Raw genomic sequence first — 26,591 nt, 5'->3', positions numbered from 1 at the left:
CCATATTACATTTTCTTTGCTGGTGGCTCTGGAAATTAGAAGAGTAAATCTCCTCTCTTTTCACTCTGCCCTCTTTTTTAAGCCCCAGTGGAATCAAATTAAATCACAGTGGGGCAAATAAAAGGGGGAGAAAAAAAAGATTCAATTGTTTCTTTTGTCACTCACACAACTTCATAATCAAATTATAGCTGGCCACCCGCCAGCGTGTCCTCGCATCTCCCTCAAATGGGCTTCTCCTGGCAGATCTCGTGAGCCACCTGACTTTTGTTTTGTAATTATATTATCCCGCTCTCTCTTTCGCGTGTTGCGGCTAATGGCTGAGCGGGCTAGCCCAGCTGCACACGCAGAAACAAAGCTGCTTATGGGGGCCAGACAATGGGCCTGTGGAAAAGGGACGCCTGAAGGCGGTCAGCCAATGAGCACGCTCAACAGGGGGCCAGCAGGGGGTTTAGGAAAGGGTTAAGGGGGTTTAGGGTTCAGCCACAGGGAGAGGAGGAGGAGGGGAGGGGCGTGTATTTTACCCAGTGGTGGGGTCCATCAGTGAGATGGTTAGTAGAAAGACACATGGTCACCATCACCCCAGTCTCCCCAGGGTCGATCCTGGGCTGGAGGGAGGTTCAAGTTTGGCTTAGAAGACTGGCCATTTCTAAAGTTGATGGGGGACCATGAAATACAGAACAACATTCATTCTCTGGTGTTGTTTTGTACGTTTTCCAAACAATTTGAAGACCGTATTGTTATTGCTGTTACCGGTGGTATAGATGTTGAAATGGATACTGACATGTGCAAAGTGAGAGATACAATCTCAGTGCACCGATACAACCTACGGCCATATCAAATTACATGTTCACATTACATTTCTCATATGGAGAAAAAAAAACTTTTTAAAGGCTACACATGGGCTCTATCCTCATCCCCAAACATGACAACACGCACAAACACAAACACACACAAACACACTGTCTTCATGCTGCAGCGCTGGCATCTCTCTAAGGAATTCCAGTATGACAGATGGACAAAACCCACTTTCCCCACTGTCACACACAGAAACACTGGGGATTCAGAGGAAGGTCATGTTTGTGTGTGTACTGAAGTGAAGTTTTATCTGTCCTTCTTTTTTTTTTATTATAACAAATTCCCGTCTCATACCTAGAGAAGGCGAGGAGTCCTCTGAGCATGCGAACATGCTGAGTGGGCTGAGCAGCCAGTGGAGAATAGATGAGCATCTGAGCCACAGACTGTTAAAATATGATATATGTTCAAGCAAAGACCATCTGCAGCAGGACTTCATCATGTGTGGCCAGCACACAGGGATCAGGGGACATCATGGCATACATACGAGCACCACTTGTCGAACATAAAGATCAGATAAAAACTGCAAATAGGTTGCATTTAAATAGAATTATTAACAGGCTAGAAAAGAGAGAAGCTTTTCAAGTTTGGATCAAAGCTCTTAGAAGAATAATGAATAAAATTTATTCTGCTAGGTTGTTACAAAATGTTTTACAAGCATATGCAACGGGGACACGAGGCCTCAGCTATCATATTCCCCTGCCGGTTCCACTCTGGGGATGTAAGAGACCCAGCTCTGCTATTCCCATCTCAGGCTGCAGGTGTGGAATAGGACAGGAAAAGACGCAGGGGGAGGAGCATGGGGCAAGGTGGTCGACTTGGGAACGAATATAAAGTGAAAGCACATAGTTTGGAATTGCAGATTACCCTGTAAACTATGTTAAGCCCCTCTGTTAGAGCATGTGGTGCTCTTTTCCTAAATCGCATATACAGCATTCCCAATCTCACACTCTCTCTTTTCTCCAGTTTAAAAAAATGACAACAATTAGCAAGACAATTTGTCATCCTCACTTTTTGGAGAACTTTGGATGGTTATGAGCATGCGCCTATTTACATCTGGATTACTAACATTTTCTTTCCTTGAAATAATCTGACTTTAAATCATTGTGTGAAATTTGCCACCTACTTGACGTTACCTGTATATTAGTCGAATAAAATGTCAAATGTACAGTCACAAGTGTTTTAGTTGTAATTCTTAGTCAGCTGAAAAGTTAATGTAATCTGTATAATCATTATTAATTATTATTATTAGTCATTATTAATCTAATCATTAGTATACCTCATCATATTCCCTTGTCTTTAAGACTTTCAGCCACGTTTCATGGTCCCCAACACTGAATAGAGCTAGCCTTTTTTGAGCAAATCAGAGTGAAAACTGTGCTGCAATTTGCTCAAACTACTGACATAAAAGTTCAATGCAATAAAAAAATTACTGGACTTTTCAAATTCAAGGTTAACTTACAGCTATTGAATAATTCTGATAAGCGAAGACATTCATTCATTGTCAGTGAATGTGGGTTATGGTGCTAAGCCTCAATATTCAGACACCCATGTCCCGCAGAGAGGACGAGGGGGGCTGGAGCGAGTCTCGAAGTCACATTGCTCATTTAAGCGCACACCTCAGGAGACCAAACTTACCCCTTCTGGTCAGAGCGGCCTCTCAGTTGAGGTGAACTTGTTTAACAGCCTCATCTCCACAGCGCAAAGGGCCTATGCTGGACGAGGGGAATGGCTCAAACACCTGCTCACACGCAACTCCGAGCTGTCACATACAGTTAGGCTCACGCGACCGAGCGCGTCTCCCCTCCGTTCACTGACACCGTGCTGCGTATTTGGCGGCCGCCCTCGCGCCTCAACAAAGGCCCGGGCCTCCCCTGTTTGTCTCGACAATTTCAGTGAGCTTATGCACATCTCTCACACACGCGCTCGCGTGCGCGCAAGTCTTTGAGCTCCAGGGGCTACAGCCACGGGCCGGCCACGCGCGAGCCGAAGCGCGTCAAGAGGAATTGGATGGGAGTGGGAGGAGGAGGAGCTTTAACGTGAAGGTTAAAACCCGGAGCCCCCTCAGAGTGACCCGCACTGAGAGGCTGAGCAGCTCCACACAAGGAGACGCCACTGAACTTCAGCGCTGCTTGATGGACGGTGTGACCGAGCTGTGATCCGTGGAGAAAGGACAAATATCATCTGACAGACTTCCTGAGGCGGTCCCGGGACACATCAGCACTGGTATGTTTCATAGCGCAGCCGAGAGAGACTCTGCGGGTCTCACATGTGAGTGAGTCAGTGTGGACACACTGTTTACACGTAATTTACATTTTAATGTATCTTACAGGCAACTTGCTTTCAGTTTAGAGAACCAGATTTTTTTGGCATAGGGATTTTATTTTGAACTAAAGCAAGTGCACGTAAAGTCAACAAGAAATTAATATATCTAATGAAAAAAGTACAAAAGGCTTATCTTAATATACTTCAGCAATAACTGCTTAGGCACGCAATTTGTGGGGAGACATTAATATTTCTGCCTTTGAAAATGTCTATTTGAATTCAGACTGAGCCCTCTGTCAGGCTACTGATCTGCGGGATGTCGATCTTTCATTTAATCTCATGGTCGTTGCTTCATCCACGGAGTAAATCCTGTGATGGCCCAGATTAAAGTCCTGTCGGTGACTTGCTGGGGCATTACCAGTTCACAAGTTGACCGGGATTACCCAAAGAACAAGGGAAGGGGAGAAGACGGGTAAAGCAGATAATACATATAGGGGAAAATTCATGTAGCTATAAAGGCATTAAAAGCCATCACCTCTCTCTGCAGCTGTACTGTTTGGCCAATCAGAAGTACATGAGGCTGAGAAGCGCGCATCAGGAACTGTCCGGTGCTGAAACTGTCTGCCCGTTTGAGGACTTATTTGTGCAAAAATAATGGTTTTAAAGGTTATTGATGTTTATTCCTTGTGACTTAAGACTTGTATTCACTAACCCCAGGTTACCACGGCCATCAGACCCCTTAATTCACCCCTTAACCTTCCCCAACCTTAACATCGTATAATCTTTCTGGGAAGTAAGTTAAGTTATGTTTCTAGATGAAAAGAACAGGAAAAGTATTTTTTCGCTAATCGAAAGATCTTACAGCAAAGAGAAGCAAACAGGGACAGAAAGACACTAGATTTTTATACTTGCTTTTATACTTAATTTCTTTCATTTAATTTGCAAACTTTTGATTTTTTATTTCCACTTCCGTTGGTGAGGTTTAGGAACCAAATAGTGTTGGTTAGGTTTAGGAGATGATGCTAAAATATCCTTGAACAGTATTAACCACCTACTACATTTTGTAGTCATACATGATTAAAACAACAGTCAGAAAGTAGTAACATTAGTGGCAATGTCATTACAAAATTATTTTATGATGCATTAAAAACACGATCCAGAAGAGATTACATGTTCCTTGAAAAACAAACGATAATACTGACGAGCATTTGTAGGAGGTGGGGCTGTTAATTATGGCTAACACACCTTTATTATGAAGCCAGGAAAGATAAACTGCTGATCACCTGCTGATTTATGAAGAGCTGTTTAATCCACTGGAACACTTAAAATCTGAGACAGGTCCAGAATCACCAAGTTCAGTCCAAACAAAAGCTGCTAAGTATTCCTCTTTAGTGGTGCTAAAAAAAATTAAATAAATAAAATAAAAGTTAAAAGGAGCAAATTCACATGTGAAAAGGCTCTGATCAAAATATTACAGAAATAAATATATTTCAGTGCATTATAAATTATTCAGAATTAAGGTAATACTTATGTAGGATGACCTCACTGACCAATAACCTAAAATATACATTCCAGTTTAATGCAATACTTTCAACAGCACATGACTTTAGGGAAAAAAAACAAACAATATTTTGTATTATCATATGTTTAGGATAAACAGATAACATTCATAGAATTTCAAAACAAATCCTAGTGTAAGTACAGTCACTGTATGTATTACAGTACTCATGTTGAATGCATTGCTTTATATAAAAGAAGAAGCTGGAAACCAACAACAAAGAATTTGACAATGATGAATCTGAGGTCTAATAAACAATACTGTCTGCTATTATTACAGCATGTGTGTCACAAAGATGTCCTTTATTCTCTATTTTTTGGCAGATTGCTATGATGATAAAGCCATATGTTAGACAAGGGGAGGGTGAGGAGGTCGTCAGCCCTCTGCAGTGGATGGACGGAGACATGAGCTCACCTGATGGGGATCCATCGGCCCCATCGCACAGCTACAGAACAGGTGACATGATCCAACAGGCCAGAGAGATGGGGAGTGAGGATGCAGAGGAAGATGAGGAGGACAGAGAGGAAGGACCAGAGGATGAATCAAAACGACGAGGGCCTAAGAGAAAGAGGATGACCAAGGCCCGGCAGGAGCGTTTCCGTGCGAGGCGAATAAAAGCGAATGCCAGGGAGCGCTCGCGTATGCACGGCCTAAATGATGCACTTGAAAACCTGCGCAGCATCATGCCCTGTCACTCCAAAACACAGAAGCTGTCCAAGATCGAGACGTTACGGCTGGCCCGCAACTACATCTGTGCTCTGTCTGAGGCTCTGGAGGGGGGCCTATCCACAGAAAGCAGGGCTTTCATGGAAACGCTGTGTAAGGGACTGTCACAGCCCACGACCAACCTGGTTGCCGGCTGCTTACAGATGGGACCAGCTCCGGGTCCTGGGATGAGGCCTGAAGACAGACATGGAGGTCGGCCACCACCTACTCTTGGTGGCATGGTGAGCTACTCCTCTCCAGGACTGCCAAGTCCCCCATATGGCACATTTGACTCAGCTCACCTGCTTCACTTGAGGGCGATGAAGGGAAGACCCTATGAGAATCACTCACCAAACGAGTACAACGCTGGTGGCGTGGGAACCCCTCCATATGACGGCCCGCCTACACCACCTCTCAGCATCAGTAGCAACCTGGTGCCCAAACAGGAGCCTTCACCTCACTACCCACCTTCCCACCGCTACTCTCCCACCCCTGTGGAGCAGGTGCTGTATCATACACAGACCGGATATGATGTACACTTAGAGGGGCCATATGACTCCTATCATCCACCGCACATGCCCCCCCGACAGATTACATCTGTCTACAGAGACTGAGGAGGATCCGGAGCGTCGGTTCCACATCAGCCTTCAGTACGACTTGAAGGATGGAGTCCCGTCCTTCACAAACACTCAGGCTGATTTAAAGAAGCTGGCTCTCTCTCAGTAGACAGACTGGTAGTCAAGCACTGTAGAATAGTTTGTTTTTTAACACTTGTGGAACATTTGCACAGTAGATTAGCACTACTCAGCATTGCTAGTATTAGAAAATATTTGACTTAAACCAATAAATTGTTTTCCAAAACTCATTTACCAAATGTTATAAGGACATAGCAGGCTGCTGCTGTCCAGCTGCCCGGGTACTGTAAAATAAGCACTTCTAATTAAGCTTTGGTAACACCAGATATTATTCCACATAAAGTATTTTTAATTTATTCGTTAATTTAAGACGGTGTAAATTTATTTTTTTCTGATGTGTGTGTTTTTGTTTTTTTTGTTTTTATTTGTACATATTTGTAGTCCAAGCTTTTCTTTGTCACTTAGACTCATCCATCTAATCTCTTATCCTTGTTTTGTGTCCAGTTTTTTTGTTCCATTATATTCAAGTTTTACACTTGAAACCATTCATTTGTGGGGATCAAGCTGATCTTCTGTGAGTAATGACCGAAGAGAGAGATATTTGTTTGTTTGTCTTTATTTTCAAATTTTCTGTAATGTGGAGGTTTGCAAAGGGGATCGCGGAGAAGCAAAAATTGTAATTCTCAGGTTAAAATTGTAAAGAAACTGCAACATATGACTGTTTTTCTTTTCAGTCTTGTTTCCTTTGGGACAATTGATGTTATTAAAATACTGAAAGTTCAATTAAGTCTGTTTTTTCTTTTGTTTACTATTTGATGAAATGTTTTATTTTTAAGCATATATATTCATCAGAATCCATCGTTTAAACACTACCAACATTAACACGCCTTGTTTACTTGCTACTTTGTTTCTCATTTTTCTCTCCAGATCTCTGTGGTTTAGCTGCACTAATCCCCGGTGCCGTCTTTTAATGAAGGACGAATGTGAGAGGCAGGATTGCAAGATAAAGATTTATGATTAACATGGCTGCCCGCCTGCTTAGGCTTTCTACTTCTCTGACATTGCGTTGGCATAATCCTGCCCTGACATCCACCCTGGCCGCAACTTAACACTTGTATTATACACATGTAATAAATACATTTCCTTACAGTTCTTATATTATTGACGTTTCGTGTTCACACACAAACATTCAAAAAACATTTGAAATGCCGGAATCAAATTTTAAAAGCCTGGAAATAAACAGCCAGAGTGAGAAAATGATGAAGATAAAAGCAAAAACAAGAGAGACCTGATTTGAGAGCAGCCAGTCTTGCTTTATAGTCCTTGCTGGTCACTTTAAGGGCCACCCACTGAGAGGTCAGGGAGAGGGGTCAAGAGGTCATGGGTCAGTGGTGGGAATGGTCACTGAAGGAACACTGGTGACCAGTTTCTTCATCACGTTGCCGGTCATCTTTCTGCGTGTTTCTGCCCTGCCTTCATCTTTTCATTCAGAGCAGCGAGCGTTAAGTATGACGTTAGAGGTTATATTATGGCTGAAATGCTCCTAATCCCGATAAACACGCTGATGAACATCCCACGCATGACCTGCACTGGGAAAAAATATATCGCTTTGTTTTCACAAGGATTAGTATAAGCCTGTGCGTGTATTTGTAATGCATTTGCACTACTAACCAGGAAAACCAGGGACTAACTTTGAGGGGGCAGGATGAATAACAAATAGCAGGACATCTCTCTGCTTGTTGGAGACACAGACGATCCCCAGACAATTAACATGCGGAGTGTTCCTACATGATAAATGATGGACGGCTGATCGACCAGCGTCTTGAAAAAGAAAAAGAAAAAAAAAAGTTTTGTGATTTAAAAAGGACACTTCTGCACACAGGAGAAAGAAAGGACTGCATTCACCCTTAACCTTTTGACCTTTGACCCCTCTGACATTTAATATCAACGATGCCTTTTATTGAATAAATGCAGAAACTGTTCACAGTGCCTCATTTACATGTAATGTTTTGAATAATTTCCCAATTATGTCAATTTTCCCAAAGGAAACTTGCAGCTTGGCAACATTTATATGAAAAAATTAGACAAATGCAACAATTCAAGCACAGTTTAAATCAAGCGCCATCAAGTCTTAGTAGTTAGAAAAGGGTTTCAGTCATATTTATGAAACCAATAAAGTTTTAAGAACAATAAGTGTATATATTTGTGTCACTCTAACATCATATGGAACAGTAGCTTCCTGCTGCCTGAATATAAGTACCAAATTATCTTAAGAATACGTGCTCACTTATGTGAATCCACAGTTTGTGCGTCTGTGAGAGAGACGCACAAACTGTGGAGCACCATCCACCTCACGTGTGGATGGTGGTTGTGTTATTTGGGATGAAACAGTATTAAGCAGCTGATCAGAGCTCAGTGTCTGAATGGTGTCATTTACTCGTTAATCCAGAGGAGAGAGAGGCAGTCAGTGCAGCAGCTCCTCTTCTCCATTTGATGCGCAACAGTATGCAGCTGCAGCGCTTACTCAGCTCAGCATCTAATGCACGGTTAAAGAGATCCTGTTTTGGAAGAATTTGAAGAAAAATGAGTCTTCTGTTGTGAATATGCTCATTTTTATTTGTGTTTTATTAATTATTATTATGTTAGATGACAAGAGGTCAGAACAAAATCTATAATGAAGGAGGGAGGAATCGCACTGCCACCTAGTGGTAGAAGTTCATTCCTGCAATATATGTATCAGCTGCATGAGATATAAGCATTTGGCCACTAGGTGTCAACATTACACAACTTCTACAGTCTTGATCTTGACTGAAGTCTGTAAAGCATACTGTATTAATAAAAATACAACAACTGTTTGACAAAGACACATTTGGTATCGAGTGACTGGCATTCGTTTACAATGAAAACCCCTCAGACTAAATACGATGGAGATGAGATAATTTCTCAAATACTTCCTTTGCGATGACTGTGAAGGTAGACACATAACAAAAGAGACATTTGGTGAGAACTCCTCTGCTAAACACAGTGAGCCAGCAGAGTGAGCAGGGAGTGGGAATAGAATTAACCTATTTACAAGTAAACTGGTTGATGGAGTGTGTTTGGATGAGAATAATCAGGCTAATGAAGATACCTGGGGACTCTGCTCTATCAGAGAACTGCATGCTGTCCTCTCCATCCAGCAAGTGATCATATCAGAGTCTAATTATTTACCGTGAAAGGACATGAAAAAGGATTAATCAAGGAAATCTGACTGATTAAATCTTCAAAGCCAGCACTGAAGTGCATCGGCTATTAGGGAAGAAGGTTGTGGTCGGAGCTTTTATCCTTGAGGGGGGAAAATGAATGATCAAAAAAAGAAAAAGAAAGAAAGACAGTGCTCTCCAGGACTGTTGGCACACTGAGTAAAGGAGAGGAAAGAAACACAAAAAAATGGCTAGAAAAACAACACAGCTGGCACGATTTGAAGCAAAAGTGTTTTTTTGATGCTTTTTAAAATGCTTTTTGGTAAACTTACCTTTGATTTTATGTGATAAGATTTTCAGAGTTAATGAGGCAAACAATGTGTTTTGTTTCTGATGAAAGTGGAAGATAAATATAGAAACAAACACACTATTTGATTAGTTAGATAATTAAAGCACTCCCAGATGGCAGTAGTCTCTCCTAGCAGGACAATGCACACGTCAAAGAAAAATCTCAGGAACACCAGAAGGAACATCACTGGGAGCCTTATAGCACTGAGCTGGTCTCCAAATTCCTGAGAATGTGATATGATTAAGCATATTTAGGACTCAGTGGAATAAGCATGACAGACTGGAGCCCTACAACCCACAGCCCACTGGACCTGTATAACGTACTACCTGCATCCTGGTGTCAGACCTGATAGGACGACACCATGAGGGCTCACAGGTCAGAGCAGATTTAAGAAGATAATGTTAACTTGTACAGCTGACTGGTGTACAAACACATTATAAAGTGTTTTCAACCAGTTTTTAAAGATTTACCTTTGCACGTCATATATAAAAATTTCAAGAAATACTTCATTCTAACAATGAAGTATCTAACAATACTTCATGTTTAACAATATATATGTACAGATACAAATACAGTACAAATTTGTCAGACCATCTGCCACAAAAACAAGAAAACAAACCTTTTTGAAATCTGAAACTCATTTAAAACTAAACATTGTGTTGTTAGTTTTATGGTTATGTTGTTATGTTATTCAAAAATATAATTTTAATTAAAACACTTAATTGCATTACTGCAATTATCATTACAGAAACATAAAAGCTGATTTTGGTATTTACCAAATCTGTTCATTTAGGGCATCTGTGGCATTAATTTGTGTTTACATATAAAACTATAATTGAGGTATATATTTATACTAGTATAGTTTACTAATTATAATTTTGCACTTTTACCTGAGAAAGAATCTTTTTTTAATTAATCTTAAATGGATAAGTTCTACTTGTAATTGAGTATTTTTACTGTCTCCTGTATTTATTTAAGTTTATAAATATTTTTTAAGCCGAATTAAAATTAATTTGTTTCAGTATAGTTCCATTGGTCAGTGGTGTGGGAGAGAGGTTAGCCAAACCACATCTTTCTGCTCAAGTAAAAGTTTGTGGGTTGAAGAAGAAGTTGCGTCAAACTAACCTGCTGCACACATGAAAGGAGAACAGAGACGTGAGCAAACACTGAAAATCCATATATAGATCACTGAGGGAGGAATGCAATGCACTGCATTACTCTGCAGGATGTTACGGTGAGCAATCTTATAAAGGTTTTATGACAGAGAGAGATTAGTTAAAGAGCAAAGGACAGGGCAGTCAGAAAATGTGTGTGTGTGTGTGTGTGTGTGTGTGTGTGTGTGTGTGTGTGTAACTGTATCCGCTGATGAAATGTGCTTACTGCTCCAGTTTGTCGTCCTTCCTCACTGTCCCTCAACCTAACCCCTTATCTGGCATGGTGCCAGAAGCTGTTGGTGTGTTGCTTTGTCCGTAATAAACATGCAAATGAAATAAAAGTGAATATGTCTGCCTTAAATTAAACTGGGATATAAGTTTACATGAGCACATCCTTAGAAGAGTCATAAAGTGACCCTGCCAAGACTGACTGGACGCTATCATTAAGGCTTTTACAGCTTGCATTAAACACTTGGTGTTTTTAAATGGCCTGTCTCATTTACACAAGAGCACTTCACACACTCAGTGTCTTTAAACTGTTCACATCATTTTAATAGACTGTAGTTAGCCACGCATTTATTCCCCATATTCCTCAGGTGACTACTTGGAGCGCACAAGGCAGACTAGAGCTCAGGCCGTTTAGCGTATCAGAATTAGACTGACATTTACTCGACATTGGGCCATGCGTCAATCTCACTTCAGCCCTTGCCTCCTTCTGCTCCACCTAATACTCCCCTACCTCTCCAAAATGACACTCGCAAGCACATTTAGGACATCCGATCTGAATCTACACCTTAACTGGCAGAAAGCAGGAAGCAACATGGTAGCGCACAGGACTGCCACAGTATCATGTTTGTAAATTTTGTGTGACTATCTTCATCTCGCAGCCATCCACATTTAATTTCACCATCTCAGCTATACCAGTGCTTCGCTTTAGATGTTTCAGTAGGTGAGAAATGGAACTGGGTGGCAGAGAGGCTGAGAGTGTTTTGAATTTGCAGTGGATCAGCATTTTAAAGAAGGCCACCTAGTGTAAAATTTACCTCCTGATGTTCGGTGCGTGATGTGAGTGAAAAAACAGAGTGTGGCACCAGGAGGCTGATGTCCTCAGGAAGTTGCACAAGTGGAGACAATCAGTGCTTTGTCATCCCCACTATACTTCAGTGATTACTGACAAATCCGAACTTTTAATATCCTGATTAAAAGTTTGGAATGATGGAGACGGGAGAAAAAAAGAAACATTAAAACTGAAGTGCACCAGTTAAACTGGTCATTATGCAGTATTTAAAGCTGCACCAGTTAATGTTTTGATAAAAATGTTGATATAACCTGATTTTGCAGCTGTTTCTGTTCACTTCTTGCCGCTCTGACTGGATTATTTCCAGTAGATACTGATGGGTGTTTTCAGCTCTGATGAATTCAGAGTTTATACTCTGGCAGCTACAATTAATTCCTGCACAATCAAAGGACACAAGCAGAGCTAAAACAGAGCTTTTCCACAGTGTGTCTTCTGTGGTGTCTCCCTCCCCTCACCCCCAATGGCAGATGGCTGCCCCTCCCTGAGCCTGGTTTCTTCCTGTTAAAAGGGCGTTTTTCCTTCCCACTGCCGCCAAGTGCTTGCTCATAGTGAGTTGGCTGGTTGTTTGGGTTTTTCTCTCTGCTATAGTAGGATCTTGAACTGAGCTGAATTGAATTAAACTGAATTAAAAGAGAAACCAAATGAATGAATGTATGAATGCATATGGTGGTATCGCACAGTCATACACTATATATAAAAGATGGAAGTTGCTATAGTTTTTTATTATGTTTTTGAAAACTTAACTTGATTGTTAACTTTTTTTCCCCAAACCACATGTTGTAAGTAAAGTTGTTGCACTTTTCTATTGCACTCTTGTGTCTGTATCATTCTGTTCTGTCTGTTGTTGCACTGCCTCTGTTTTGTTTGTTTGTTTGTTTGTTTGTTTTTTTTTGGGGGGGGGGGGGGGTTGCAATTTTTGCGATTTTTCCCAACTTTCACTTTATGTAGTGCTGTGCTGATTGTCTGTTATATGTTAAATGTAGCATCATGGTCTTGGAGGAACGTTGTACTGTACCACTTCGCATGGTTGAAATGACAATAAAGCCACTTGACGTCACTTAACTTGACAATCACACCACTTTTCGCAGCTAGAGGTGTCGCCCCCTGCTGGCTGTCAGTAAGAATCCATAATTAAGACACTACCCCACACTTTGGTTTCAGTTTCAGCAGTCTGTCTTTAGAACAGCTTTTTAATGGCCCTTTTAAGTGAATAGACTGTCACTTAATGCAGATTTAAGATAATTTGCACAAAATCATTTATGGATAAAATGGCAACTTAAATGCCTGCTTACTGACTGAAATAAATATAAAACGAGATTATTCAATATACTGATCTAAAGCATTTAATAGGGGTCTCACTTTTGCAAAAGTGCCCAAATTGAGGGCTGTTCAAAGATAATGATGTGAAGCTAAAATGTTGTAAATCTTCATAAAGTTTCTAGCAACTTAAATTCTTACATATTGTCCATCTGTAATATATATAAGCCTTTCTGACACATTTGCCAAACTGAAATTCTTCAGCTTGTGGATAACAGGGATTGAACCGATAAGCAGAATCATCAAGCACATGTGGACAGAGCTGGATTTGAGCAAAGGGTTTTGACGATTGTGTAAATAACTCAGGCTTTGCTCATAACTCATTATAACAACCCGGTCATTCAACAAATGAGCGAACGAACCCTGTGGGGCAGAGCCATTTGTGTGGGAACCTGTTTCAAGATCAAACAAGCAAAAAGAATACACAGTTTATCTGTCCATAAGCCATCTGTTTCATCCACCAATTACACTTCCCTTTGCTTCACCATGTCAACAACTTCTTTCAAGTTTCAGTGACTTTCCACCATCTTCAAAACACACACACACAGTCCTTATTTCCTCTGATCTGCCATCCGTTGCTGGGTCTCCCCTCCTCTCTCCTGCCCCTCCTTTTCCATACACACACTCCCTCTCTGCCTGTATCTCCCTCCTTCCACAGTTGTCCTCACATATTAGGTTCCCCAGTCCTAAGAAGCAGAATTAGCCACTGGAATCTTGTGCACTTGTTTCCTTCACTCCCGGCAAAGAGGTGACAGCATGAAAGGAAAACACAGAGAAAATGCAGACAGACACAGAGTATTAGAAGCTTTTTGAAACGAAGAGGATAAAGAGAGCGAGAGAACCGAAGATGAAGAAGCTGAACATCAAGATGCTTGTAGTTTGATGCAGCCACACTGTGGGCATGTGGCTGCCTGCACCGAGCATTTCCCTCTTCACTCCCCAGCTGACTGGTGCCAGTTCTGCGCTCACGACGCTGAGTGTTTATTTATTTATATTTCTACAATAATGTGAGCATACTTTTTTTTATTCCACTCAAAGAGGACGGCATCTCTGTGGTACTTTACGCTGGCTGACACACTGGCCTCCGGACTCTCTACTGGTCAAAGGAGCTGGATCGCATTGAGCATCGCGAAGTGCAGAAGCAACCAATGTGGGGCTCAGGTAAGATCTACTGAGCAATGCAAAAACACCCACCAGCCTGAGTTTGCTTCCTTTGATCAGCTTAAGAAGAACTGAGAGGCTGGGTAAGCCGGGATCCCCTCATTACTGCAATATTCTGAGCAGAAATAAAGAGCGAGTGACAGTGGCTACACGAGGCTTTGAAGGTTTCTCTCTTTGATGAAAGTTAGGCCAGTCTCCTGCAAACATCAGCACGCAGGGTCAGATAAGACTTTGCACTCACACTTGGTGTGACCCTTTACACACTTCACTGATATGATGCAGGAAATGGATGATGGAAGAAGGAAGGTGCATAGAAGGAGGAGAAAGAAAGAGAGCAACCTTTGGCGTGAATAGATAGAACAGAATACTCTTTTGTTTTCCCTGACATCCTTAAACAAATTGATAAGCAGAACGGAAAAGCTTGTGGACACACAAAAGATATCAGTAATGTTTGTTATTAAAGTGAAGGCTAGTCACAGCTAGAGCTGTGTGGGGGTAATTCTTGTGTGCTCAATGTCAGCATATTCTGATTCTGATTCTTCATATATATATAGCAGTAGTAGTAAACAGAATCTAAAGCACTCTGGCGTCTCGGTTAATAGCATGTGAAGTATAAGACACCAGTTTTTGGGTGCTTACATAGAGGGAACTGATTGCACATCTGGCCTCTGCTCACATTATCCTTAGTTGAATCCCCATTACCTTCCATCATAGTTATTCCAAGTCTTTGTCTTAATCTGGTTAAAAATGTAGTAAGTGCAAATGAAATTATTTGTTTATGATCACATAAAAAATGCTTTAATAACACTAAAATATTAACATATATAAATTACCCCTTCCCCATCAGAGGGCACTGTAATGTACAACACGCGTGCTGATGAAGTGCCCTGTACCCCTTTACTCTACACAGACCTGTGTTTAGTCCAGTGTGTGTCCTTGTGTGTGCCTGTTTGTGTGTATTTATATACAGTGCATGTTAGTCATTTAGTTAATTCAAGCCCATTTTAACCTCCACGGTGCAGTAAATTCAGTAGATCTTCTCTCATCACGTCAGAGCAGAAATACACTTTACATTATATAGCTTTATAACTAAGCGTAGCTCAAGTTAGTATGTAGTTCATATGTAGAACAAAAAAAAACAAACAAACAAAAAGACACTTATGCTGAGTGTGACATAATTTGCATTTACTTCATCTGCATCGTCTGTTTGGCACAATAGCCTGTATTGGGTTACGTATACGTTAAGTATATGCTTATGGCTATTCTAATGTTATCTGAGGAGGACTGGCACAACACTTCAGGCCTCACCGCTAAAGATTAAACCTAAATTGGACTTTTCGACAAATCTGTCGATACAGTTATGGCCACCCGGGACAGTATGCAGTACACAGGACTACTGAATGAACAGTATGCAACTAAACACTGATCAAAACTTTAATACTTTATTCTAAACATAATGGGAGCCGTACGAGTCGTGTAAAAGACTAAGTACACCCTTCCTGCTACCATAGAAATTCACAGGGTGAGTAGAAGCTGATCGAACTTCATTAACTGATCATCAGCAAGTGTGAGCACCTCCATACAAGTTGGTACTAAGGCAGTTTGCTGGTTTGCCACAATGCTACAATCCCACAATCTTCCCAGGATTGGACATCCCAGGAAACTCACCCCATGGTCAGACTGTGCTATGCTCAGAGAAACAGCACAAAACCCAAGAGCCACACCTCAGACTCTACAGGTTAAAGCTAAACTTCCACTGAAACTGGTTCATGCAACAGAAGAATGATGCCAAGCACAGCAACAAATGTTACAACACAAAGGCTGAAAAAGAGAAAAATCAAGGAGCTGCAACAGTCCAGTCATATGCCAGACTTAGAGTCCAACAGGTGCATAAATGAATGCCTGGAAACTTCACTGAAATGACGTAGCACTGTAAAGAAAAGTGGGCCAGAATTCCTCCACAACGACGTGACAGACTGATAAAATTATACAGAAAACAAAGTTATTGCTGCTAAAAGTGGTTCTACAAGCTACTGAATCATGGAGTGACTCCTGTGAAAACTTTCTTCATAAATGTACAAGAAATATTTGAATAAGGATTAAAAATTACTTTAAATAATCCGTTTGAGTTGTCATTAAATCCACTGTATAATTGATCAATTCAGCAAAGATATTCTTTCACACTGACAGAACTTTTTGTTCTCCGAAAACCAGAAAGGCTCTTTATTAAGTAAACAAGGCAAAGACTTAGCATAAATCCCCAAGGACACACACACGCACAGACACACACATACACAGATGGGATGGTTCGTCACATGAGCTCTGAGGTCCGATTTCATTTTCCCATGGTGACATCCATTAAAGTCATGCTGTGTCTGACCCTCCACCCTCAGACAGCCATATTAGCACCTGGCCCATTGGCCACAACAATACACCTGCCTGCATTATTCAGGCTGACTCTACTAATGAGGAAACCTTATCACACACACACACACACACACACACACACACACACACACACACACACACACACACACACACACACACACACACACATAAACTCTACCCTGGGTTCAAGCAAACTTAAACACAAACAGACTGACACGCAGCATTATTTGACTTACTTTAGGATGACTGTTTAATTATGTAAAAATGGACCAGATCGTGTTGCCTAAAGCCCGAACAAAAGAGTTCATGTGACAGCCCGATCTTGTGAGAAAGTGTTTGACGAAAGCTCGCACATCCATTAGCACAGCATACACTTTAAACTCATTGTTCTGGTAAATGTTGGTATAGGAGTGCGTGCAGTGAGCTTAGTATTTAAGCTCATTCAGCACTCTCTGCCACTGCCTGTCAAACAGCTGTCAGCTCCCTCCTTCATCCTGCTGTTTCACCATATCTTCCACATTTCCTCACCTTACACTTTCATCCCCGAGTCAGTCTGCATTAACCTCAATTTCTCCTCCCCTCCCCACAATGCTTCATCGAGTCTCTCAAGCTGTCAGTCTCTACTGCGCCTCTGCGCCCGCTCTTCTTTTTGTCTCTTCGCACACTTGTCTGCAACAACACCGTGAACTCGGTCAGCATTTTCCAAAATGTACTGCTGATTTTTGTGTATACAGCTAACAGACAACAGACAGGTAGAGGGAGAGAGCAGAGGAAAATCTCAGGAGGAAATTGTCAGAGCACAAAGACATATTTCAGATTTCAGATGTTGTCGATGAGAGTGAAAGTGAGACGAGGGGAGGTGTGTGTGTGTGTGTGTGTGTGTGTGTGTGTGTGTGTGTGTGTGTGTGTGCTGGGGGGGGGTCGTCAATAGTAAACAGGAGACAAAGGGAGACGGAGAGAAGGAGAGAGCAGAATCGACAGCAGCATTATCAGTCTGCGTCCTGATTCAAACACCCCAAGAAAATGTTCAGTTCCAGCTGCTCTCATTGGCTAAACCTCCAACCAATCACAGCTTAGAAATGCAAGGTGCCTTTAGGTTATACCCAACCCCAAAAATATGGTCGAGAGAGAGAGAGAGAGAGAGAGAGGCATGCTGTAGTGCAGAGGTTCCTCCTGTGAGGCAAGCCTCCATCTCTCTGGTGTTCCTCCTGCTGGAGTGAATATATAACAGTGAATAAATTACAGGCTTCATTGCAGTAGATTGAGTGCATGCTGTGTTGCAGTCAAGGCTGCTGTGTTTCTCCTCTGGCAACAGCTGCCTGAGACGTGTACCGAGACCTGAAGGAGAAGAAGAAGGAGAACTATCTAATGTGGATGAGGGACACTGAGCGGGAGGGAAGACACAGTGTAGAGAACCAAAGTGAAGGTTGTGATGTTGGATGTCTTTTCCACATTGAGTTTTGAGAACCAGAGAGGGGGGCGCTTAAGATTTGAGTCGTCCTTGTAGCTGATCAAAGAGGAGAGGAGTCAAGCAGGAAGATAACGTGGGAAAGAGAAGTGGGAGAATACAGCATGATCTTGGGTAAGACAGCATTAGAGGGCTTTTTGCTCCTCCGTGCTCTCATTGATCTGATTGATTTTGTTTTTCTTCTACACAGTTAGATTTCTGTTCTGATGAGATGATCTCTTGTGTATGGTGCAAACTTTTTATATGCATTTATGCGATGTTTTCTTTGACATGCGTGATCAATGTGTCACCCTGTGTGAAAGAAATCTGTAGGGTCTTGTGAGCAGGCTCGCTTTGCTCCAGTTCATTTGACTTTGTGTGAGAACTTGACTCTCACGCTCACCAAGCTCGTGTACATTAGATGATTTTAGTCAGTTCCAGAGGAAATAAGGACATGCTGTCTTAAAAAAATATATGTATCCCACAAAAAACATGAATATTGCAAAATGAATGAGAGAAGAGACCTTTAACCACATTAAGGCGATTAAGGAAATATTCCAAATTCCTATGAAAATGTGTTCATTTTAAGTAGTCTAACATGACCCTAAGGTGAGGTAGTCCTTCATTATAAAAGAACTTAGTGCATTATGTGATCAATTATCTCAGTTTCTCTTGGCCTAAGGCATAAAAGCACTCACCACTGAGAGGGTGCAAGACTGCATGTCATTCATCAGTCTAATCCTCCGCCTCGCCAGCAAGCTTCATTACGGAACAGATTCTGGAAACTGGAGATCTGGCTTTTAGATTCAGTTTTTAAAGGAGAATTTTTAAGACCAACAACAATGCTGGCTCACTTCCCTGTGGTCGGTACATACATTACTCCAACATAATGCTCAAAGGTGTCAGGGGACAAATCAGCATTAAGAAGAAGTATAAAAAGGTCAAGAAAGCAGTGCCATAAAGCCACAGAGTGCTATTTTTTGTGCAAGAGAATGATGAACTCCAACTTCAGTCTATATAGAGGCTGTTTTGTATGCTTGTACACACATTGAGTTTGGATTACGTTTGTGAAACGCATTTACTGCAGTCAGTTGAGTTATGCTGATGTTTTGCAATCTGCAGAATATTACAGTAGCTCTTCAATGCCCCATCCAATAATGTCATGCACCGCACTTTTATTTAAAGGCTAAAACAACCATCCTTTAGACACAATCATGTGAGGCAGAGGCGTATAATTTAGAAACATATAATTTAGATGATGTTTTCCAGTTCCAGCCTTTTATCTTGTTCCGTTTATCAACACTAATCCATCTTTCCTCACAGTAGATTTGATTAACCACTGTGACCTTGTCCCATGTACGTGTGCGCTGACTAAATATTTGACTACTTTATTTTTGTTTGCTTGCTCTTACCCCTGCTCGAGTCTTCCTGTGATCTGAGTGTGAGCTTGAGCTTGTGGTAATCCTTTTCCCAGTGCAGAAGCTTTAACTCTGCATGCATTAGACACTAAACGCGCTGACACATGATCACAACAACATGGGCTGATAGGATTTTATAAACTGTATTAGTTTCCTTTTCGAGAGACAGAAGTAGCTCCAGATACTGAAATAGCAACCATGAAAGGCAAAGGCAGGAACAGCAAAGATGGAGGGGATGAACAGGGAAAGCCTCCACCGATCTACAGTCCCATGTCTCCCTTCGCTCTGTCTCTACATTTACACCTAGTTTTAATGTCTTTTGATGAAAGGAGAAAAATCAAACATGTTGACACAATGAGCCTCACAGACTAGAAGAACTGTGCTGAACCTGGCTCATCTCCCTCGATGCAGAGCAGTGGAGAACACAGTTTAGTAACTCTTGTGTAATTTTTGTGATGAATATTTCAGACCCAGAGGTTTTTATTTATTTAAAAGTGAGCCAAGGCTTCCTCTAGTCTGATGCAAAGACCTCAGTCAGCACTATATAAAAGTTCACGTCTTGCATCACATCTAGACACACATAGATGAATTTTCCCCGCTCATCCGTGGCCTCCAAAGGAATCAGAGGTGCACGTTGACCCCGATAAACAACATGACCTTTAAATCCAGGCAATGCAATGAAGGGTGAAAAGTATTGGCATTTTAAATGGAGACAGAGGGCTGCCACTCTGTGTTCAACAACCTGACACACATTTCATATGCTTAAGAAGCCTGAAACTCTTGCAGAGGAGAGCGGATTGAGAACTGCAGGACTATACGGGGCTATATGCTGACAGTAAATGCAGCAGAGCTCAGACAGGACATCAACAACTACCTTTTATCACACAAGGAGCTCATGCAGTCCAGAAATTACATTTTGTTTATCTAAATTACAGTGAGATAACAGTAAAACCGCTGCAGTAAGTGGCATATTGTTTCTGAATGTATCGTTGTTATTTGTTTATATAAACTGCTCGAGGAGGATTGCGCACAAATGACCCATAACTCTTCCTAACCTTACGCTAGTCCAAACTGGCATAAATGGGTCACTGGACAGTGAAATCAGAGTGTGTCATTTCGGGGGACACCAGCATCTGCGGTATCGTATGATGTCACAGCAAAAATGCTCATCACCACTGCTTTTTGCACGCTGAGTCTGACGGCGTGTCATGTGATGCTGGGCCACAATAGCCTTGTTTACCCACCTGTAAGTACTGCAAAATGAAAGAGGAGTGATGGTGGAACTGTGAGAGGGGAGCAGAAGTGTGGACCCAGGAAACGAGGTAGAAAACCGTGATCACAGTTTGGTATATAAACTGGAATTAAAGTTACTGAAAATCCCCAAATTGACCAATTTTCATTTTTGCAAAGACGCTTCTCATGCCTAAAGTCTGTAAACCTGCAGCAAAAGTAATGATAGGTGATGTTGCTGTTAGATCAGGCAATCTCATATGTCATTTTGGAAGGCAATAACACATTTGTCATTAAGTTTGGAGCCCTTGTTGACCATAATTATACAGTTAAATGCTCTGAAATCTACAGCACAAAACAGTAATGTCTATCATTTACTGATTTAAGGACTCCAAAAGTAGCATGAGAACATAGGCTGATCATACAGTTGTTTATTGTTTATTGTTCTGAAGTTATGCACACTATGTGCGCCACCCGCCTCAATCTTACCCTTGCGTGTTGCTTTATGGCCATGCTATAGCATAAAACCACACTCTCCCTTTTAGACTGCAATCAAATCCCAAAATACAACTGGTCATTTCTGCTTCTGTGGAATAAAACCTGTGCTGTATGTATTTCAGCTGTATACCACACAATCCTACTTTGTTCTCTGTGACTTTTCTATGCATTGAAGATCAAGTATTCCTTTCTTTTGTCTGTTTTCTTTTTTATAAAATGATGATGCATCTGGCAGCTGTTTGTCTGATGCCATTGTTTTGTATGTGCATTTTTACTGAACGTGTTTGCTTTGGATGCTCTTGTGTGTTCTGTGTACTTTTGGTTCTCGGGTTTCTGTATGTTTGTATCTACAGTAGTGTATTATTCCACCACCCAGCAGGTGTTTAAATGATTTGAGGGAAAAAAGGGATAATAATGTGGGGCAGGGCTGCTGTTCATGTTGTCCTGGTGGTTCTCTTAATGGCCTTCACTTTGCTCTGTGTAGCTTTGTGCTGCAGAGCCCTGGTAGAGCCTCAATGGTGCCTGCGACACAATGAAAGACAAAGTTGGCAGTTGGATTCGGGCTGTTTCCAGCAACTCCCCAAAGAGCTGAAGCCTGACACGAGCTGAAGAACAGGCAGATGTTTAACAGTCTTTTTAGGAAACAAATCTCTTCAGGATGCAGCATGTTGACATCCACACAACCATGCAAAAGACTGAATAGACAGATGCAGTTTTAACATTAAAAACTTATAGTTTAAAAGGAAATATCTGTATCAGTCAACTTTGTAGGTGGTAAAAGGGAAACTTGTGAAAAGGTCAAGGTGCTGTTAATTGGAGAAGTGGACCTTCTAACTGACATACGGATACTTTTTTATGTCATCACATAAATAGTAATGCATCTTCTGTTTCCAGTTTGTTAAGTAGACTTTGGTTTTACTTTATTACTATTATAACTCTTTGTGTGTCTTTAATGGAAGTATAGTAGATAAAACTACTAATGCTGTTGTTTTTCTTAAAGACAGAACCTTGAAATGTTGCAATTCTGGCCACAATAGGCTTAATGGGAGAATTTCCTAAACACATGGACACAAATGTGTTTGACACTCCTTGGCTAGATGTCAGCCAAGGAGTTTCTTGGCTGACATCTAGCAAACTCGAACACTTCTGGTGAAAAGACTGCAAAAGAAAAGCCTGTCATAATCAGTAGCAAGTGAGACAATGAACATATATTACTAATATTCTTAAGGTTCATTTATTAGTATTTGGTGAGTTGGTTTCTGTGGAAGTTTGTTTCCACCACCACAAAAATTTTATTGATCCTGGCGCACTAGTTTCTATCAGATGCCCATGCCAGCATTCATTTCCATCAATAATCAATATTTGGACTGATCCACCCTCCTCTAATGGTAAATGGCCTGTATTTGTATAGCGCTTTACTAGTCCCAAAGGACCCCAAAGCGCTTCACACAACCAGTCATCCACCCATTGGTGATGGAAAGCCTCGCCTCTGTCAGCCACCCTGACAGAGGCGAGGCTGCCAAACACTGGCGCCACCCTCTGACCACCACCAGTAGGCAACAGGTGAAGTGTCTTACCGAGACTGTCCAAGCTGGGGCTCGAACCAGCAACCTTCCGATTACAAGGCGAACGCCCAACTCTTGAGCCACGATCGCTCCTAATTTTAATAGTCACATGACAAATAATTGGCTCGCTGTGTGGTTAATTTTACCATCAAAGAGTTCTGAGCTCCAGTGTGTGAATGAATTTATGGTATTAAGCAGATATTTTTGCTATTAGCTGATCTTGCAACATTAGCTGATAAATTAGCATCTCACCTTTTTCTTGTGAGATTATAATATTATTTTATGCCATGTTAGACCCCTAATTAAAGATTGTGAATTATTATGTAGTTTTAGTTTGCATTATTCTCCTGAATTAGAAGAAGCTGATAACTATTGCATTTGTTAAACTGATTTGCATTACATTAGACTGCTGATTTATTGTGAATGAATGATATTGTTTTATGATGCATTATACTGCTGAGTTATAAGAAATACTGTTCGCAGAAAGTCATCGCCTTATTTGTCTGATTGGAAGAGAACAGAATATACTGGAGTTTTCTGCCCCATCTCAGCAGGAGCAGATAAACAGGGAGCCAAGGTCGTAGCTTAGGCGCTGTGTGAGAGAAAGAATGTGAATGTTTAGGCTTTTATGATTAGGTGGGGGCCACGAGAGGCTATAAGAGTTTGATCAATGCGCCACCATTTTGAGATCTGATGCTGTCTGCGTACGGTGTCCATCTCCCACGCGTGTGATCATTAAAATCATCGTTTGACTCAACCCGGCCGGACCAGTGTTGTTATTGTGGTTTTTCCTCTTGTATCCATCCCCAATATTTGAATCCATAACAGTTATGTAGATATCCCCGTCCTGTTGTCTCGGGATGCATCACGCTGCCTTGCCTGGGGTTAGCTTCTGTTTTCTGGGGATGAGGGTTGAGTGTGCTCCCTTACCTTCTCAAGGTAAGCTAGGTTAGCCTTCTGGTGTGAGCTTTTCAAGTGCACTTTAAGGTTTGTGGGATTTTTTCCCTTTAGAAATGTCCCTCATTTGCCCCTCAATTTGTCTCTTTCCACTACAAGACACTTGCTTTAACCAAAGCACAGTCATACTCAAAGTAATCCCAAATTGGACTCTGGCGCTTTCTCCCGACTTTTCCTGACATGATTCTGTGCGTGGACGGAGCAGCAACACAGACGACTCGACTAACGTACTGCCACCTGCTGGCATAATGAGACAGCAAGAAAAAATCTGGAAACTAAACTTCATTTTCACCCTTGACTATTGTATGACACGCACACATCAATGAAACTAAACACATTTTGCTATAAATTCAGTTAATTTTAGTTAGTTTTGTGAACACTCATTACAGTTTTAGTTAGTTTTCCTTTTTTGTTTTTATTATATTTCCGTTAACGAAAATGTTTTTTCACTTCTAGTTTTCGTTATTTAATTTGTTTTCGTTAATAATAATAACCTTGCTCTGCACACTGGAATAAACATAATCAACATGATCAACATTTTACTGCGTGTTAATTCACCATCTTATCGATTCAAATGCTCCATACTTATGTGGTTTGCGACATTATGTTTATCTAGAACTCCACTCTGTCTCTAAATGTTTGAAGAATTTTTCAAGTTTGGGGTCAAATTTTGAGAATTTGACCATAAGTGAAAGTTATGGTGTTATCACCCCCTTTGGGGCTTACCTTTCCCAGTTTTGATGATATTCCTCCCTATTCTTTGCAAGTACCCCTTTTGGTGGCGAGAAACTGTTGGTGTGGTCAAGTGGGTGCTGTAAAAACAAAAGCTCAGGACAGAACAGCTATCAGTCATGTACTCACACACAAAATTAGCATATATTGAATTTCATATTGATCCTCTGAGTGTAATGGTACATTTTAATTTGAATTTATCAAAGCTAAACACAATAATTTTTCTTTATTTTGCTCTTGTTCTTGTGCAGCACCACCTCTCAGCACATGCCCCTATCGGTTATATCTTACTTTTAAATTGCTGACTATTTCAAGAAAGCACCCAAAAGACAGGGACCAGTGTTTATCATTACATATCTCCATTTTGAATGTGACAAGCCTACCATTTCCCTGTTATCCATAGATATTAATAGAGTTTTTTGGCTTTTTTTTTCCTCTATAAAAGTTAATTGACTCTTTACAGTGGCCTGCTATGGTTAATAACATGTTCAGTCATGAGTGAAATCAAACCTCTTCTTCCCTTTAGCATTTAACATTCCCAACAATATACTGTGATACATTAGTCGAAACACAGCTACTAAAACACACTTTTCTTAATGCAAACATCAGTAACTCAAAATTAGCCACCAAAGGGTTAAGTCTGCAGTTCACACTCATGTGAAGCTACAGCCTCCCCCTTTAGTCTCTGTCATCCTTCTGTTCCTGCAAAAACAAAACAAAGCAAGACAGGCTGGGTGAATTGTTTGTGGACATTTACTAATCCTAAAGTCAGTACCGTTTTTTCTCAGTATCAAGTCAGTTAAAACTTTTAGTCGTCAGTCCATCACAGTCCAGTTACATGCATACATCCACACACATTCATACCAGATATTGCTGATAATGGAGTCTCACGCTCAACTTATTCGAGCCTCCCTCACCAGCAATATGACGTCATCATTTTAAAGGAAAACAGTTTCTTGTTTTTTGGACTGGATTGACTCGCTGCAATCCTTTTAGGCTCAGGACTTCTCATGTGATCAATGTCCCATATAAGTGAATCTCTCCCAAGCCCATTATAATCATGGAGAAAAACACTTTGCGACTGTTTCCAGTAAGAATATTTTATAGCGCTTTAAAATTCAATCTCTCAGGCCTGGATTAAAGAGCTGATTTGTTAAATCAGGAACTCACAAAATACCAAAATATCACCACCGGTGGATCACACCTCTCAGATTTTCTTATCTCAGTGCACTGTAACAAAAGCAAAAACAAACGTAACCAATAAAATACTCATATAATAACAAATACTGGGGCCCATTGCAAACATGTCCAAGCATAAAACCACCTTTCTCTCTCTTAGAGAAAGAAAACAATCCAAACCTCACTGATAAAATCAACCTAGTGTCAAGCAAAACCCAAAAATCAATCAAAACTTCACCAGAAAGTTTTTCTCCCTCCCGGGACAATATTGTGTAGGAATACAGGTACCGTAACTCCTTTTTGCACTGAAAAAACATGTTGGACTTACTTGATTCAATAGTGGACACTGGTTGCACACAAATGTTTTGCTTTGGCAGAAACTTAAACAACTGAGTTAAATCAACACAACCTTTTCATATTCAGTAAACCCGTGCATTTTGTGTTCATAAAACACGATTGAAACATGTTCAGATGGAGTAAGTTGAGCTCCTGGAATATTTTAATCCTTTACAATTCTGTCAGTTTATTTCAACACTATTCAGTAACTTTTATCCAAATACTACTTGGTCACTTAAATACTACATGTTGTCTTCATATTGCATACGGTTCAACAAAGTCTAGATCCTGGTTACCATAAAAATTGAATGGGTCTACAACAACTACCATCCTCCTATCTTTATCCTGGTTGCAGCAGGGCCGGGAAATAACCCTGAAGTGATAGGTTACCAGGCAGGGTACACCCCGGACAGCCGACCAGTCCATCAGATAGAAACAAACAGCCGTTTACACTTACATTCATGGATAATTTAGAATCATCAATTAACCTACACTCTAAGAACTAAAACTGATAATTACTTAAATATTTTGGTGCAACACTTTTACACTCAAAAATAATGAGTAAATGCAAAAACAATCACATCT

At 40.9% G+C, this 26,591-nt stretch overlaps 2 protein-coding genes across 3 annotated transcripts in view; both read left to right on the top strand.

Annotated features, from left to right (window-relative positions):
- The first annotated feature begins 2,948 nt into the window (after positions 1 to 2,948).
- Positions 2,949 to 6,844, top strand: LOC120731961 (neurogenic differentiation factor 4-like). Its single transcript, XM_040029378.1, has 2 exons — positions 2,949 to 3,078; positions 4,999 to 6,844. The coding sequence occupies exon 2, from the start codon at positions 5,005 to 5,007 to the stop codon at positions 5,992 to 5,994; it is 990 nt and encodes a 329-aa protein (XP_039885312.1). The 5' UTR covers positions 2,949 to 3,078; positions 4,999 to 5,004; the 3' UTR covers positions 5,995 to 6,844.
- Positions 6,845 to 13,730: 6,886 nt separating this feature from the next.
- Positions 13,731 to 26,591, top strand: part of LOC120731676 (zinc finger protein 385A-like) — a 35,152-nt gene continuing 22,291 nt past the window's right edge. The window contains exon 1 of one of the 2 annotated variants that reach the window (XM_040028795.1): positions 13,731 to 14,256. In XM_040028795.1, coding sequence (XP_039884729.1) covers positions 14,244 to 14,256 — 13 coding nt within the window. In that variant the 5' untranslated portion in view covers positions 13,731 to 14,243. The other variant, XM_040028796.1, reaches the window with a different exon arrangement.

This window comes from Simochromis diagramma, unplaced genomic scaffold (assembly GCF_900408965.1).
Source record: "Simochromis diagramma unplaced genomic scaffold, fSimDia1.1 OVJJ01000483.1, whole genome shotgun sequence".
NCBI lineage: Eukaryota > Metazoa > Chordata > Actinopteri > Cichliformes > Cichlidae > Simochromis > Simochromis diagramma.
This window is presented reverse-complemented; position numbering and strand designations above follow the sequence as displayed.

Coding starts and splice junctions, on each gene's coding strand:
- LOC120731961 (XM_040029378.1), top strand. CDS start 5,005: ATGATGATAAAGCCATATGTTAGACAAGGGGAGGGTGAGGAGGTCGTC.